The sequence below is a fragment of the Ochotona princeps genome, chromosome 29 (assembly GCF_030435755.1).
Source record: "Ochotona princeps isolate mOchPri1 chromosome 29, mOchPri1.hap1, whole genome shotgun sequence".
In the NCBI taxonomy this organism is placed as follows: Eukaryota; Metazoa; Chordata; class Mammalia; order Lagomorpha; family Ochotonidae; genus Ochotona; species Ochotona princeps.
In genome coordinates, this window is record NC_080860.1 from 8,688,357 (window position 1) to 8,704,732 (window position 16,376).

Genomic DNA, 16,376 nt, shown 5'->3' on the forward strand with positions numbered 1-16,376 from the left:
GATAGTCTTGCCAATGAAAAATGTCTCTCCAAGTCTACTGGGAAAACCTCAAGGTCTTGGGGCCCATCTCACCTGCAGCTTTGTGTCATGGAGGTGGGCACTGACCTTGCACATGGGACAGCTGCACACACTGCACCTACTTCTTTTCTTAAAAAAAAAAAAAAATGAGGCAAATTTATTTGAAACAGCTACAGAAAGAGGAAGGGACCAGGATAGAAAGAGGTCTTGCATCTGCTGGTTCGTCATTCCCAGGTGACCGCCAACTTCTGGTACACGGCAAAGCCAGGAGCCTCATCTAGGTCTTCCAAGTAGGTCTCAGTACACCAAGCATTTGGGCCATCTTCTGTTTTTCCCAGGCCATTACCAGGGAGCAGGACAGGACATGAAGCAGCCAGAACTTGAACTGGCACCCGTAGGGGATGTCTGCGTCACAGGTGGTGGCCTTACCCGTCATACCACAAGCCCGGCCCCGGCCCTGCTGCCCTGCAGTGCCACAGGGGCACTCATTATATAAACCGTTCTGGGAGGCAAGGCGAGCCTCTACACACACACTCTGTGACAGCCCAGAAAACCTTACCGCTTGCCCAGGCTGAGCAGGTTCCCCACCATCCGCTGCAACACCTTCTTCACGTTGACCACGCCATACAGTGCTGCAGTCACGTGCTGGCCGATCAAGTATTCACATTCCTTCACCGTCAGCTGCTTGCCTTTCCCAAAGGCATCAATGTAGATGTAGTCAAAGATGTCCAGGGTTGCCCTGCAGAAGAGCCAAACACTGAATGAAATACGAATGGCCTGACATCCAGAATCCCTGCTTCATGCAGCTCAAATCAGAGACAGACTGTCAACCAGTAACATTCCCACCAGTGTCAAGGTCCTGTCCAGTTAAAAGCTTGACCTCCATGCAGCGCAGCCCCTGCTGTGTCTAGACGACAAGACAGAAATTAAGTAGCAGCACTAACAGATAACATCTAACAGACCTTCTGAGAAAGATACATCTCAGTGGCACTGCCAGGTTTGTCCATGAGTTCCCTAGATTCACAGTAGTTAACTAGGCCTCAGGGGATCTGATGGAAGCTAGGGTTCCGTATAGCAGGGTTCAGGCCTCAGCTGACACACAGGGTAGTCTGAGACCTGCTGAGCGCAACCTAGCCTCGGGCTGGCACGCTGTGCGGCCACCGAGAGCTGCGCTGCTGCACTTCAGCAGGCAGTGTCTGCCACTGAACTGCCTTCTATGAATCACTGTCCAGCCCTGCTCCCACTCTCCAGAGACCTGGGCTCAGGGGAGAGCAGGGTCTGACTTCATGGCTCAACAATGTCCGATTCTGCACTGTTCACAAACCCATCAAAGTGTACCAGGGTTCATCACCAGCAAACAACTTCAAAGAACAGGTTCTAAGTAATTAATTTTTATCTTCTTTCTTTAAGAAGCTGATTTCATGGCAGGATACTACTACCTTTCAGAACCTAAGATTCCATCTGTTTTAGAACCAGGGAACTTTAACAGCCACAAGACTAGATTAACAGGCAGTTGTCGAGAATGCACAAAGATCTGGGGTGCCTTTCCCCAGTCTCCCATGATAGCAGTCCCCGTGCGTCTCCTGCACAGTACCATGTCCAAACACTGACACTCACACAGGTAAGACACAGAACAGCTCCATCCCCAAGTTCGCCTAACTGGGAAGCTGTCGGCACGCACCTAACTCGGCACACCACGACCAAGTCCCCAGGACCACACAGGACATGTCACAGGAGTCTTACCCTTCAGCCCCTTGGCACCACCTTAGTAAGAAGTGGCTTGGAAAGTTGACAGGTTCCAGCGGGACTCCCAACTGCCGGGCAATTGTCAGGTACAGCAAAGACATACTGATCGGAATTCCTGTTCTGCGAATCAGGACCTACAGGAGGCAAAATGTTTTCAGTTCACAGAGATGAAAGGTCCTTCTTATTCTTTCAACATACACTCCTGTCTACTGCACGGCAGACAAGATGCAGGGTTGGAGGCTTAGGGGAAGAACTACTTTGTTTACTTAGATTGGGAACCAATAAACTACACCCCATGAGCCAAATCCAGTTCACTGCTATTTTTTGTTAAAGAATTTATTAATTTAGTCACTTATTTGAAAGGCAGCTAGAGAGAGGGAGAGGCAGAGACAGGGATGGACAGATATTCTTCCTGCTGGATCACTTTCCAAATGGCCACAAGAGCCTCAGCTGGGCCAGGCCAAAGCCAGGAGCCTGGAGCCTCTTCCAGGTTTCCCACACGGGTCGGGGGTTGAAGGACTTGGATCATTTTCTGCTAATTTCCCAGGTGTCCTAGAAGGGAGCTGGACTGGAAGGGGAACAGCCAGGACTTGAACCGGTGCCCATATGGGATGCTCACATTGGAGACAGTAGCTTAACCTGTTACACCACAGAGACGGCCCAGGCCCACCACTATTTTTTTATACAGCTTGCACAAGGCTTTTTACTCTTCATTTGTTTGAAAAAGGAATCAAAGGAATACTATTTTGTCACATGAAATGAAAATCAGCATGCATACACACAGTGGGCTGCACCAAGGCCAGGCTCCTTTCCTGTTTGTGTATTGTCTGTGCCTCTTGGCACACTGCAGGGACAGGGAGTTCTGACACAGCACATGCCCTACTGCGTGGCCCTTCACAGCGAGAATGCGCCAAGCCCTGTTTGGGCTCTCCTTCCAGAAAGCACTGAAGACCATTTGGAGGAGAAGCCCTTTGACACAATGACACAATGACATCAAAGTAGCAGAGAGCAAGAAAAACAGAGCCACATGGGAAGCAAACAGAAAGTATCCAAAACGCATCAACTTGATGCAGCCAGGTCCCAGCTTGCTTCCCACAGGCCAGCAGCAGCCTAAACAGCACTGACCAGCCTCAGTACCCACAGGACACGAACAGGCCAACTGAGTCAGGAAACGGCTACTGCTAGTGAGGGACTCATCTCGGGACTGCAGACAAAGGACATGCCATGGTGAAACAGTTAAAATTCAGAGAAGTGTCCCTGCAGGAGGGAGAGAAGTGTTTTCACGGAGCACTCAGAGATGGGAAGGCCAGAGCTTGTCCTGAAGACACGTGCATTCTACCACAGGTGAGCTTACCAAGGCACCACACAAAGCTGGCCCTGAATGTCCTCGGGGCACTGGCCACTGGACCTCCAAGGGTCTCAAGGCCCAAGGGAGCTCCAGTTCCTACATGCAAAGACACAGCAGATGCACAGATTCTACCTTGAACCGTCCCGAGATTCCTCATAGTACCTAACATGAGGGGCCCCGTTCTTACACTCTTACTGCTTACACAACAGTGACAAGGAGAAAAGTACACACGTTCAGCACAGACACAGCTACGGCTTTCTCTTCATTGTTCTGGATGTGCAGTTGCTGGAACACATGGACCTGCAGACAGGCTGACTGGATTGTCTTGACTGCACCTGTACCCACCTGGTGCATGTATAAGTTCAGGGCATTGTAGTAATCCATGCGATTTCCCTTGAACTTGAGTTGGTCATACAAGACGTAGTTCATGGCATCCAGCACCTGGCTCTGGAGCTCTATTTCCATGATCATGGCAGACTCACCTGAAACAGAGAGCACAGATGAGGCATGACCGGCACCCTTAGGAACCCTAACCGCTTCCCCCCATAAGAGCAACAGTCTAGAAGCACTCTGTCAGAGTCTGCAGTAGATAAGCAGACAATGGTTTGGTCTCCAATACCGTGGGCACACACTCTGTCACATCACAGGAACACACTGCCACACTTCCCAAATGACCCCACTCTAGGTTTTCTTTTCCCAGTAGACCTGGATACAAAGCAATTCCACACCTGCCTTGAAGGCCAAGCTTGGGTGGCGACTGTTGATGCCTCGAAGGGTTTTGCAGACCAGCTCTACGATGTTGTCGATCTGGGCCTGGATGTCCTTGAGGCTGATGTCAGACAGAGGATTGCAGTACTGGTCAATGTACACAGCACCTGAGCACAAACAAGGGCTACGGGGTAAACTCCGCCTTCTACTTTGTGCTAGCTTGTTCTTGGACCTCAGACATTCTGGGCTGTAGCCTTCTGTAGCCTTCACACCATCGCCTAGAAGCTTCTATCCTGGAGGCCAGGCTTTGCGCTAAGACACTCTGGAGCAGGAACATTATTAGCAAAGGAAGTTGCACACAGTTTTTTTTTTTCCAATAATCCAAACCTCTTTCATTGGTCACGGACTAAAGCCACGGTGATACACAGCACATTCCTAGACCCTACTGCAAAGAGGAACAGAGCACCAAGGAGACCTCTCAGGGCGTGTCTCCCCAACTCTCCTACAGACGCAAAACCCAACTCTCAACACCCAGAGACAGCTCCTTGACCAAACAAAGCCGAAAGCCCTTGGTGACTGGACATTTCAGCACAGTGCACCTCTCCAGGTAAACGGGCTCTGCAGAGTCCTACTTTGAGACCAGAGAAACAGCTGGACTTGGAGAGCTGCAGCTCAACATCGCAGAGTACAGTGAAGACACTCTCTTAAAAACTGCCACCCTTGGGCCAAACATTGTGGCGTAGTACCATCACATAGGGGCATGCCAGTTTGTGTCCCGGCTGCTCCACTTCTGATCCATCTCCCTGGGAAAGCATCCATGGCCCGGGAAAGCAGTAAAGGATTGCCCAGATCCCTCAGCCCCTGCACCCACATGGGAGAACTGCAAGAAGCCTGGCTCAGCCTCTGTAACTCTGCCTTTCAAATAAATAAAATAAATTGTTTTTTAAAAACTATCTTCCTAAAAAATATATAAGTTCTATAAAAAAATTTAAAAATTTTGCATACATAAACCACAGGAAACAGCACAGGAAATAAAGCTTATCAAACGCTTCTTAACTCCTAGCCCCAGTGCCTAGGAGAAAATATGGGTGGTGAGACAGGTATTTTAAGCAATGGAAACAGATTTCCCATCAGTGATGGAAGGCATCAGGCTTTCACACAGCCAGCAAGCACCTGCACTGGCCCTGGGGGGTGCAGAGTGAGTACAACACACTGAGTGTCTGGTGAGAGAAACAGACACAAGATGGTCCACTGTGGAACGGCCCGGCAGTAGCTCAGAGGGGCGTCCCTTCTGCAAGCAGTTGGTCAGACCATCCACTGCGGTCCAGGAGTAGCTCGGAGGGGCGTCCCTTCCACAAGCAGTTGGTCAAAGCTGGATGGAGGCGAGATCGGAGCTCAACTCCAGAGGGCAAATGGTTTTTCAATTGGAAGCAATTGAAAGCAGGATTCCACACATGTGGAAGTGAGGCCAGGTGAGTTTGCAGGTCTTCTGTCCAGACCGTGGCCTGGCAGAGGCAAACAAGGCACTGTGGGAAGGACTGGGAAAGGCCTACAACTAGGTCAAGAACCACATTTTTGAAGGCACAGAATGGCAGGTAGACATTTTACAGGGGGGAAGCCATTGTGCATGCTAGCGGATTCACAGGGAGTTGGGGACAGAAGCTCACGAAGATGAAGGCTCAGAATGCTGCTGTCAGAAGCCACAGCAAGTGGGAGCACGACAGCAGAGCAGGGACAGACCATGAGGTAAATGGGAAAAGAGGAGGAAAAAACCCAATCAGTGAACTCACTGGAGCAGGGAATGAGAGTGAACCATATTTCATAACCATAATTTATGGCAGTGTTTATGTAACATGGTAGGAATTAAAAACAGTTTTTAAAAAATGAAGTCACATCTTGTTCCCATTCGTTACTCCTTCCACCTTGCTGTGGGCTGGCTTCTCCTGTGCTTGCCCTCATGGACCACAGGCACCGAGGCACAGAACATAATGTTCTCATCACAATCCACCCAGGGGTTAAGGGCTTTGCAATGGTCACACAAACACTCAAATGAAGACATTTGCTTCTGATGGAGAAATGATGCTTAAAGCTTGCATGAATAGCCGACCCACCTCAGCTGCCCAAACATTACTTCCCACTTTGAACCAGTTACGCATCTTCAAAAAGCATTGTCCCCCTGGTGACAGCTAAAGACTGACAAAAGCTCTGTTCCACACTTGCCAGCGTTGTCCTCTTCCCTGATGAGAGGGCACAACCTGCTGCCCAGCTGGCATCTCCCCTCTCCACCAGTGGGGATAGTATTCCCCAGGGACTGCTCTTGGAGCCAACTCTTCCACACCCATGGGAACATCACTGCACATGGAGAAAGACTCACCTTCAAGGTACGACTCATAGTCATCAGGCTGCTGAAGAAAAGCCTTCAGATTGTTTAAGATTTTCTGCTGCCGCAGGTAGTAAAGAATTTTCTTTGCATAGTATTTCCAGGTCAAAGCCTTCCTGCAAAAAATGAACAAGGAGCTAAGAATTCAGATTTTAAAGCTCCAACTACCTGTTTCTATATAATCACAGAGGTAGTTCCCAGTGGTGTGGCACTTGCCAGCAGGGAAGTGGAGGCCCATGAGCCTTCACACCAGACCATTCCTCAGTCAGCACTGCTCAAATGTGAGTCTCAGGCTGCCTTGCCCAACCTTTGGCAGAAGGGAAAGAGAGGCATATTAGAGGCCGGCTGTACTCACTGAAGGATGCAGCACCCAGAGGCTCACTGCACCCACGGGAGGACCCAGGGCAGCACCCGGAGGCTCACTGCACCCACGGAAGGACCCAGGGCAGCACCCAGAGGCTCACTGTGCCCACGGCAAGAGCCAGGAAGCAACCAGTTTGGTCTTGGGGCCCTGGTCAGCACCCAGAGGCTTGCTGCACCATGCAGGAGCCAGGAGCAGCACCAAGTTCGGCCTTGGAGCCCTGGGCAGCAGCTTTTCTCCCTTACACCTGCTGCCACTGCAAGCTCTTCTGGGCTCACAATGTCAAGTACTGTTTGTTCACACTGCTGAAACCAGTTTATGTTCAAGAGCAGAGTTCTCAGAAATCCAGATCTGGGGGCTCGGCAGCGTGGCCTAGTGGCTAAGGTCCTCGCCTTGATCCCATATGGCCGCTGGTTCTAATCCCAGCAGCTCCACTTCCTCTCTATCTCTCCTCCTCTCAGTATATCTGACTTTGTAATAAAATAAATAAATAAATTAAAAAAAAAAAAAAAAGAAAAAAAGAAATCCAGATCTGTACAAAGGTACAGATTCCAAAAAATTCTATGTAAATAGCATGAGCTGATCTGATGCAAAAGTTCACTTTTCATAATATATGGAAAATCTGCATTGCACAAAAGCTGGATTTTAAAAATGCACCAAAGTAAACCTTTTAATTCCACTTTCTCACAAACACTCTGAAGTGCTCCTGTTATCCACCTGCTATACTTTACCACCTTCAGACTTCTAGGGGCTCCTGAGACATGCTCCTGCCCCCAAAGCCACCCGCCTTTCAGTAACCAGTCACTGGGACTGGCGTCATGTAAAGCCGCTGCCTGCAGTGTCAGCACCCCATCTGAGTGTCAGCTGCAACCTGGCTGCTCTACTTCTGCCCCAGCTCCCTGCTAATGCACCTGGGAAAGCAGTGGAGGACGGTCCAGGAGCTTGGGCACCTGCATTCATGTGGAGAGCCTAAACAAGGCCCTGGCTCACAGCATCAGACCGATCCAGCCCCTTCTCTCTGTAACTCTGCGATGCAATCTGGGGTCTGAGGATCAGGGAAGAGTGCAGGAGTGTCCCTCATTATCTCTTGTGCACTCCATTTCCAAACAATAAGCATTTTCCAACAATGAACACAGTCCACCACAAAACCAGCATCCCCAAAACATGTTCAGTGTCGTACACCCCCTGTCATTTTGTTAGCTCAAAATATATGTCAGGCCAAAGCACAAACCACCTACCATACTTCATTCTAAAAAGATTAACAATGTATATTTTCACTGGCTGCTACATTTCCAGTCTTTTTTTGGTCAATCTGTTAAGTAAAAAACACTATTTTACCATTATTTTAGCTGCTTTTTAAAATGAAAAACATGTATCTTTAAAGCTTTTTAAAAAATTTTACTAATTTAAAAGGCAAGGAGAAAGGATGGGGGAGAAAGATCCTTCACCTACTAGCTCACTTCCCAGAGGACTACCAAAGTCAGAGCCAGTCCCACAGAACTTAATGTTTAAAATGATAAAATCATTTAGTTATGTTCTTCCGCTGCTTCTGCAATATCGGTCTGAATTAAGGAGGTTTTCCCTAGAAAGTACAGTGTATCTTTCTAAGGGATTTTCATGGTAATTGTCTTCGAAAATTTAGTTTAATCCTCTGGAATTTGCCGTTTTGGTGTATGCTAAAAGTTTTATTTCCTCCCAGTTGGACATGTGTTTTGTTCAGTACCAGTTATTAATGGAACTTCTTCACCTCAAGAGCGTAAGTTTCCTTTTATTCTTAGACACATCTCCGAACTGCCCTTTGCTGCTGGTGATCTTATTTTTACTGAAAGGCTATGATGTCCTGACTACAAGTAGCTTTATTATATGTTCTACTATCTCATGGTGCACGTTTCCCAGTCTTGAAGTTTTTCCCTGCATCTTCATGGGATTTTACTCTTCTGTATTTATCTTATGATTATATCATCCAATTGAAATAGAAAATTAAGACTCTTGGGCTTGGCAGCATGGCCTAGTGGCTAAGGTCCTCGCCTTGATCTCATATGGCTGCTGGTTCTGATCCCGGCAGCTCCACTTCCTCTCTCTCTCTCTCCTCCTCTCAGTATATCTGACTTTGTAATAAAAATAAAAGAAATCTTTAAAAAAAAAAAAAAAAAAAAAAAAAGAAAATTAAGACTCTCTCTGCTTTTCAGGTAAATAAATAAATGTTTTTTAAAAGGAAAAGGAAACATTACATATGGCTGCTGATTCAACTTGTGTCCTGGGAAAAGCAGAGGAATATGGTCCAAGCATCCCCTGCCACCCCAGGGGGACGGAGATGAAGCTTCCGGCTTTGCCCTGCTTCAGCCTTGGCCCCAGTGGACATCGGGGGAGTGAATCAGCAGATGAAAGCTCTCTCTCTTTCTCTGTCTCCTCACCTCCCCTCTCCAATTCCAATTTCCAAATAAATCATTAAACAATAAAAAAAGAAAGAGAAAAATAAATCATCAGAAATATTACTTATCACAGTGATGCAATTTGAAAGATAAAGTACCCAGCAGCAGGGGACAGCTGCACACTTTATGGTACATGCTATAAAACACGAGGCAGCCACTCACAAAAGTGAATCCGATTTTTCTACCAGTTGACTAGGATGGATTTCAATAAGGTAATGTTGAGTGAGGACAAGAGTGTAGAAAAGTATCCAGTAATTGATCTCAACTTTGTGACGTAACAACCTCCTTCCCCCACGCATACCACTATCTACTAGCGTGGAAGAACACGCACCCTGGGCTGTTACTAGAAATTAGGGACGTGAACAACGGAGGGAGAAGGGCAGAAGGGGGAAAGAGCATAAACAGCCGTGTGTGCTGTGTACTGGACCAGGGCAGCACAGGCAAGGTGGGCAGGAGGCCACGCCTGGGGATCTCGAGGTGCACGTGCGAGCGGGACACAGGTGGGTTTTTATTCTGAAGGCTGTGTGATACAGAGTCTTAGATCATACCGCAACACATTTATAGGTAAACCAAAATAGAAATGGGAAAATGACCTCCTGATCCGCACTCACCCAAGGCCTGGGATAGTGACACATCTTAGCTCTCCCCGGCAGCTGCTCCGCTAACAGACAGCTCCCAAAGCCCTTAAAGACAGCAGGACGGCCTAAGCCTTGCCCTGCCTCATGCTGGCTTCGCCCAGGGAGACGCCAGGCGGCCCTGCTTCTCCCCCCTCCACAGTGAAGTTTCGGAGCCTGCGGGGCACAGAGTCTTCCCCATGGGCAGGTTAGGCCGCAAGCCAAGTCATGTTCCAGGTAATCTGGAAATTGATCTTCGCAGTGGAAAACATATGGCATAAAACATTCCAAGCAGCACCGAGGAGATAATGGAGTCTCGCTGGTCAGGAGAGCACCCCAGGGCCACAGTGTACTGAGCAGGAGATAAAAGGAAGGCGGCCCAGATAAAAGCAAGATCTTTCCTAGCAAAATGCACAAACCGTAAAAAAAGATAAAATAAAAAATCCATCACATTGAGACAAGCTTAAGAAATTATTTTCTAAAAATAAAAGTATCAGTTCACAACCAGTGAGGTAGGTAGAGAGGTGATTAAGGGAGAATGTATTATCTGATGACATTAATAGATACTACTTACAAAGCACAGTATGTAACCCACAGTGGGACCAAGCCTTAATTCCCTTTTCTTTCCAAAAGGATTTCTGCAAGATTTCTTTATATAGCAAAACATGTTCCAGGGTTCAGCCCCACACAAATCACAATAATTCTTTTTGAGGTTATGATAAAAACGAGTAAGCAAGCAAACAAGCAAAACCTCCACTAAAGTTAGGCTTACCTTCCTTCCATATTTAAGATGCACACCAGTTCATCCTCAAAAAATATCTCTGGTCCCTCCAGATTCTCAATGTCACTGAAGCCATTGCAAGGAACCTAAGAGGAAGACACACACAGAGGCTTCAGGGATAAGCACTCACGCAGCTGTCACTCGCACTCAGAGGGACAGGGCTCACAGCTCCCCCACACCCTAACACCTTCAGAGACTGTCACTCGTCCACGAGTTACGTTTCCATAGACTGGAATGTCTGAAATTGCTAACTCCACATTCTAAGGTGAAGCCAAGTCACTCTGAAACAAGGACAACTGTTCCAAAGCCTCCCCTTCGGGATCACTCTCTCCCACCGCACACATAATGCTGTGTCTGCGTGAGAGGACGGCCAGAGATAAGCCTAGGAGTTGGGCAACTCCTCCAGCCTGCTGGGTATTTAGGCTCTTCAGATTGACCATTCTACGAGTTCTCCACTTTTCCTTTATGAAAGTGGCCAGGACGGTTCAGGTCAACCTGTGGGCATGCCGAGAACACAGGAACACATGGCTCCAGAGCCATGCAATCACCCAGGCACAGATCCCATCTGAAGTCTGCTCCTGTGGTGTTCAAAGTCCTTGACACACTTCTAATTAAGCAGTGGCGCAGGGAGAGAGCAAGAGTGAAGGAACAAACACAACAATTCATCACAACCAGACAAAGGCAGAGGGGGCTCCAACTGCAGCTGGAACCGGCTGGCCCAGCAGTGGCCGCTACCAACTAGTCACCACGACCATCTAGCTGCTTGCAGCAAGCCCTGCCAGCACAAGGATGCTCTGTGCAAACACACCCTGCCATTTTAGCACTACTGAAAAGAAAACCTCAGGAATCATTTTATTCGAGGGAGTTCTAAGTCTGAGGTGTATAGGAAGCTTTTAATTTGCTGCCACTTTTTACAAATAAGGCAGCTCACTACTGGGTAGATAATCTGCAAAGCCAGAAGAAATCACACACACAGATCATCCACCCGTCTGGGAAAACGACAGAAAAATCTGAGTGCTCCATCGTGGAGGGATCAGGTGGAGGTTATCAAAACAAGAAGCTAGCTGAAGTCCTGGCGAAGAGAAATCCCACCGATGGAGATGTAGACTTGCTGCAGCACCTCCCGCCAGCCCACTCTCTTGCCCACCCCCCTGCGGCTTTTTTAGAAAAGTGAAGCCAGCAGGGACAAATGGCTTCGTGTCGCTGGCTGGGAGGCAAAGGACACAATGGCTCTCACGGCAAGCCAGGGAGCCACCACCGGAGCAGGATGAGCTAATGCCTGCAGGTCCGGACACGGACACACACACGCACACACGCGCACGCACAACCAGGCAGAAGCTGGGCTCACAGCCACAGCTGCTTACGTGCTCGGAAAAGAACCTCTTCGAGAACGAGGCTACAATCTTGCGGGCTTCTAAGCCAGCTTTCTGCCGAACTTTATATTCCTCCAACCAATTGACGTAGTCGGTAGGGCTGTAGTGTTTCATCAGGGAAGGCCACCTACAAGGAGAAGACAGGGCAGCCCCGGCTGCAGAGGCTCCAAGGCAACGGGGGACAGCTTTGGGGTCCCGACTGGGAGGGTGGGGTGCGGATAACGCGGGTCCTGGGATGGCTCTAGGTCCAACCGACCCACGACATCCCGCTCCCACGCATTCGCCTTACGGAGTGACCTTGGCGTGGCGACACGATGGCCGTGTGTGTGTGTGTGTGTGTGTGTGTGTGTGAGCACGCGCGCGTCCCCCCCTCTGTCTATAAAATGGGGACAGCGGTGGTAGCAGCAACAAGGATGACAATGACAGTAAACATGGATGGCGCGCCTCCTTTAGGAGGCCGGCTTGGGGTGCAGGCTTCCCACACGTCGTCTCTGGTGAGAACCACGGGATGCTGGAGGTCCAAGGACCTCAGCCCGGCCCAGCCGACGCCTGGGGCGCACCCCCACCCCACCGCCCCGTCCCCGCCCAAGGTCACACCCGGCACTTCCCCGCACCCCCATACACACACACCCCGAAATCCGTGCGCTCCCCAGCCGAGCCGGGGAGGCGACGCGCGCCAGCCCCTGCGTCCCCGTGGTCCCGGTGGGCACAAAAGAGGCGCGCAAGGCGCACAAGCCGCGAGGCGGCGGCGTCGGCCCTGACCGCGGGGACCCCGCGCCGGGCGCTCCCGGACGCGCCATCTGGGTACCGGGGGCCCCCGCGGGGCCGAGAGCGGCCGGCCCGAGGCCTTTGTCTGGCGGCCGCGAGCAGGGGCACTGGGGCTGGGGGTCCGCGCGAGCCGAGAGACGGGGCCGGAGTGTCGGGGCGGGCGCGCGGGGCGGTGGGCTCACCTCACCCGGAACTGCTCCTTCCACACCTTCCCGCTGCTCTGGCACAGCTCGCGCAGCCGCCGGCAGGTGCTGGAGACGCGGCCAATGTCGGCGGCCGTCAGCGAGCCGCTGCACAGGATGTACTCCAGCACCTCTCCCGGCAGGTTGACGAGGCAGCTGAGGCCCGTGGCCTCGGGCGCGGCCTCCTCAGGCACAGCAGGCACCACCTCCATCGCGCTGTCGACCGCTACCGCCGCCATCTTGTCCGCGTACCTGGGACTGTCGCGCGCGCACGCGCACCGCGTTGTCCCGCGTCGCCCCGCCCACCCGCCTCGGGGCGGGGCCCTGGGTCGCCCCGCCCACCCGCGGCCACACCCCCACCCCATTCCCAACTGGCAGAAGCCCCGGAGGCCACACTAGGAACGTCCATCTTTCCTTTAAAGAAAGAGAGGTTTTTAAAGTTGGCAGGTATGGAAACCGTGTACGTGTTCATGAGTGCTGAGTGCTTTCTGTGCGTGAACTCACTGCATGCTGCCAGAAATCTCCCCAAGCCACAGATGCCCAACTGTGGCCAGGGAGGCCACAACACTCTCCCAGGAGCCTTTGAGCAAGATTCTAATTCAGGTCCACCTGACTTCAGCTTGACTGTGCTCTTAACCACATTATGAAAGCAAACTATTCTTTTTAAATTGTTAAAAAAATTTTTTTTACATGTTAGGAGAATCTTCTATCCTCTGCTTCAGTGCCCAAACACACAGGGGCAGGCCAGCGTAAAGACAAGAGCCAGGAGCTTCTTCTGGGTCTCCCACATGGCCATCCTTGGCTGCTTTCCCAGGCCACTATCAGAGAGCTGGATTGGAAGTGGAATAGCTGAGACTTGAACCATTGCCCATATAGGATACCCGTGTCACAGGTGGAAGTTTAACCTACTGTGCTACAGCACTGACCCCACTCATTTATCTTTCAATGTATTTGAAAGACAGAGAGAGAGAGAGAGATTGGATAGAGATCTTCCATCCCCAGGTCCACTCCCAAGTGCTCACAACTGCCAGGGCTAAGCCAGGGAACTCATTTCAGGTTTTCCATGTGGGTGGCAGGAACCCAAGCACTAAAGCCATGCTGCACATTAGCAGGAAGCAGGCTGAGAATCTGAGCTGGGGACTCAAACGCCATTCCTCAAATGTAGGACACAGGTGTCCCAGCAGAGGCTTGAACTTCTGACCCACTGTGCCAAATGCCTGCTCTGGCAAACCATCTTCTTATGGGGCGCTGTGCTCAGTAGCGCCCTCTGCAGTACTGTAAGGGCATTGCAATCCCAAGCAGGTGCAGAGAGGTCTGACTGCTCTGAGCGCATTTTACAGTGGTAACCACCGCACAGTTAAGCAAAAGGAGGTATCCGGCTCCGGGTCAGACAAGACTGCTACAGCCTGGGTCTCTCAAAGCAGGAGTGCTGGCGGGTACTCTAGGTGTCTACGTCAGCTTATTATTATTTTTTAAACTCAGCTCAGTTCAGTGCCACACTCTGTGCTGTGTGCCCTGGGAGATACAGAGTGCTTGACCTTCAGGAGTTCAAGGGCCACGTGGGGTTGGAACAATCTGTTGTCAGCCTATGGAGGCTGAAACGTAGTATCCCCCATCCACCACCCCGTGTGGCCCTCAGGATGCCCTGAGAGGGGTGAACTATGGAAGTTACTTTCCTTGTGAGGCTGTCAGTGGCTCCTAGTGCCCTGGGAAATGAAGCTGAAACTCCTTAACGTGGCTGCTGGGGGACAACGCCCCGGCTTCCTCCACACACCAGTCAGAAGCTGTTCTCGCCCTCACTGCTCCTCTCTCTTGCTTCCCACTTACGGTGCTCTCACACATTCTATTTCCCCCACCTGGAGCGCACTCCAGGGTATGATCCCAGGGACATCCGATCGTACCTTCACTCCCTCTAGGGCTCCGCATCTCCAATACACCCTCCCCTGACCCCCCGCCCCATCGGCACCAGTATTTTGTCGTCTTGTTTGCTTGCTTTGTCACTGTTCAATGTCCATCTTGCCCCACCAGGCTCCTGTCAGCATCACCTCTGAGTGTCCGGCTAATGGGCATAGTCCCCACATGTGGCCGATTCTCCATGACCACTTGTCACTTATGACTATCTGAGCTGCTGTGTGAACTTAGCAAGTCTGAGGCTCAGTTGCCACATCTGTAGAATGGGAATAACAGAACCTACCTCCTGGGGCTGCTGTGGGGTTGGGGGTTAAATGAGCACATCCATGGGAAGTGTGTGGAGCCGAGTGCTTGGAGAAAGTGGGTTCCAGGCAAAGTGTGGGATGTGGATGAGTGTCCATGGTCCCTGGGGGGAGGTCATAGGGTGTGCAGGGGCCTGTGGACTGGGATCCCAGCCCCATTCTCCAAGAGAGTTAGGCCAAGCACAGGAGCCCTTGTAGCCCGGCCTGGGTGACAGTTTGTGATTTGGGAGTCAGGGCAGCCTGGGCAGGAGCCTAGTTTTTACTGCAAGCCCCTCTGACTTCCTCTACAATAAGCTCACTCAGCCTTGCTGGGATCTGTTTCCTTGGTCCCCATTGTGGCCCCAACCCTTATCCCCCGCTTCCACATTGGCCCCAGTAGTATCCAGACTGCAATTTAAAAAAATAAAAAGCTTCCCAACACCCCAGCAGTTAGGTGATGGTCAGCCCACAGCTGGGAGGGGACTGGAGACCCCCTCTTCAGAATCACTGCTGCTTTCTGTCCATCAAAAATGACCAAAAGATGACCACTGCTGCTTTCTGTCCATCAAAGATGACCGCTGGGGGCGGTGCTGCGGTGGGGCATATCAAGCCTCTGCCTGCAGCACTGGCTTCCCGTGGCAGGGAGCCAGTTCAATCATGGCTGCTGCATTTCCGGTGCAGCTCCCTGCTAAACTGCCTTGGAAAGCAGCACTGGCTTGACCCATCCCTAGCCACCTGGGGGAATGAGCCAGAAGGTGGAAGATCTCTCTCTCTCTCTCTCCATTTGTCACTCTGCCTTTCAAATCAAGTGGTCTTAAAATGATGACCAAGACATTGTCCAGAGAAAATAGACTTCTGTCCTGCCAGAATGCCTGGTGCCAAGTCCACGCTCTCGAGGAGGGTGGTAATTTAACCACCACATCAGCGCTTTGTTCCTCCCCAGTTCAGCTGAGGATCACCCGGTACCAGAGAACACACTGTGCTGGCCAGCTGCCTGTCATACAGGGAACTCAGGCCTGCAGGTGGTTACAGCTGGGAACGAGGTGCCCTGACTTAGATTTCAAGATTTCAAAAGGATGGAGCCCAGACTCTTAGGACAAACAGTCCCATGTTGTAACACTGGCAAGATTTAGTAGGGTTGAGATGCGGTCTAGTCAGCCGACCAAATGCTACTAACCAAAGGAAGGAATGGGACCCTGATGCCTGCTACACCATGCATGGGCCACACAGACTGGGTGCCATGAAAAGAATCCCCCTTGGCATGATGCGATCTGCTCCCATGGCCACGAGACAACCACAATAGGCAAAGTGAAGGAGGCAACATGTTGACTAGAGGTTATTAGCAGTTGGGAGAGAAGCCCAAGTCATTGTTTAATAGGTACCAAGTTTCTATTTGGGTGGATAAAGTTCTGGAAGCAGTGTGGATGGTTATATCATGACATAAATTTAAAAAAAAAATTTAAGTTCATATTT

The 16,376-nt window shown here is 50.7% G+C and overlaps 1 protein-coding gene across 2 annotated transcripts in view; it reads right to left on the minus strand.

The window, feature by feature from the left end:
- FBXO21 (F-box protein 21) overlaps positions 1-12,978 on the minus strand; it is a 31,683-nt gene extending 18,705 nt beyond the window's left edge. For both annotated transcript variants that reach the window (XM_004597779.4, XM_004597778.4), the window contains exons 1-8: positions 12,712-12,978; positions 11,753-11,888; positions 10,380-10,474; positions 6,195-6,316; positions 3,841-3,987; positions 3,458-3,594; positions 1,762-1,898; positions 578-757 (exon numbers count right to left, since the gene is read on the minus strand). In XM_004597779.4, coding sequence (XP_004597836.1) covers positions 578-757; positions 1,762-1,898; positions 3,458-3,594; positions 3,841-3,987; positions 6,195-6,316; positions 10,380-10,474; positions 11,753-11,888; positions 12,712-12,950 — 1,193 coding nt within the window. In that variant the 5' untranslated portion in view covers positions 12,951-12,978. The remainder of the gene's footprint in view (positions 1-577; positions 758-1,761; positions 1,899-3,457; positions 3,595-3,840; positions 3,988-6,194; positions 6,317-10,379; positions 10,475-11,752; positions 11,889-12,711) is intronic.
- Positions 12,979-16,376: the final 3,398 nt, after the last annotated feature.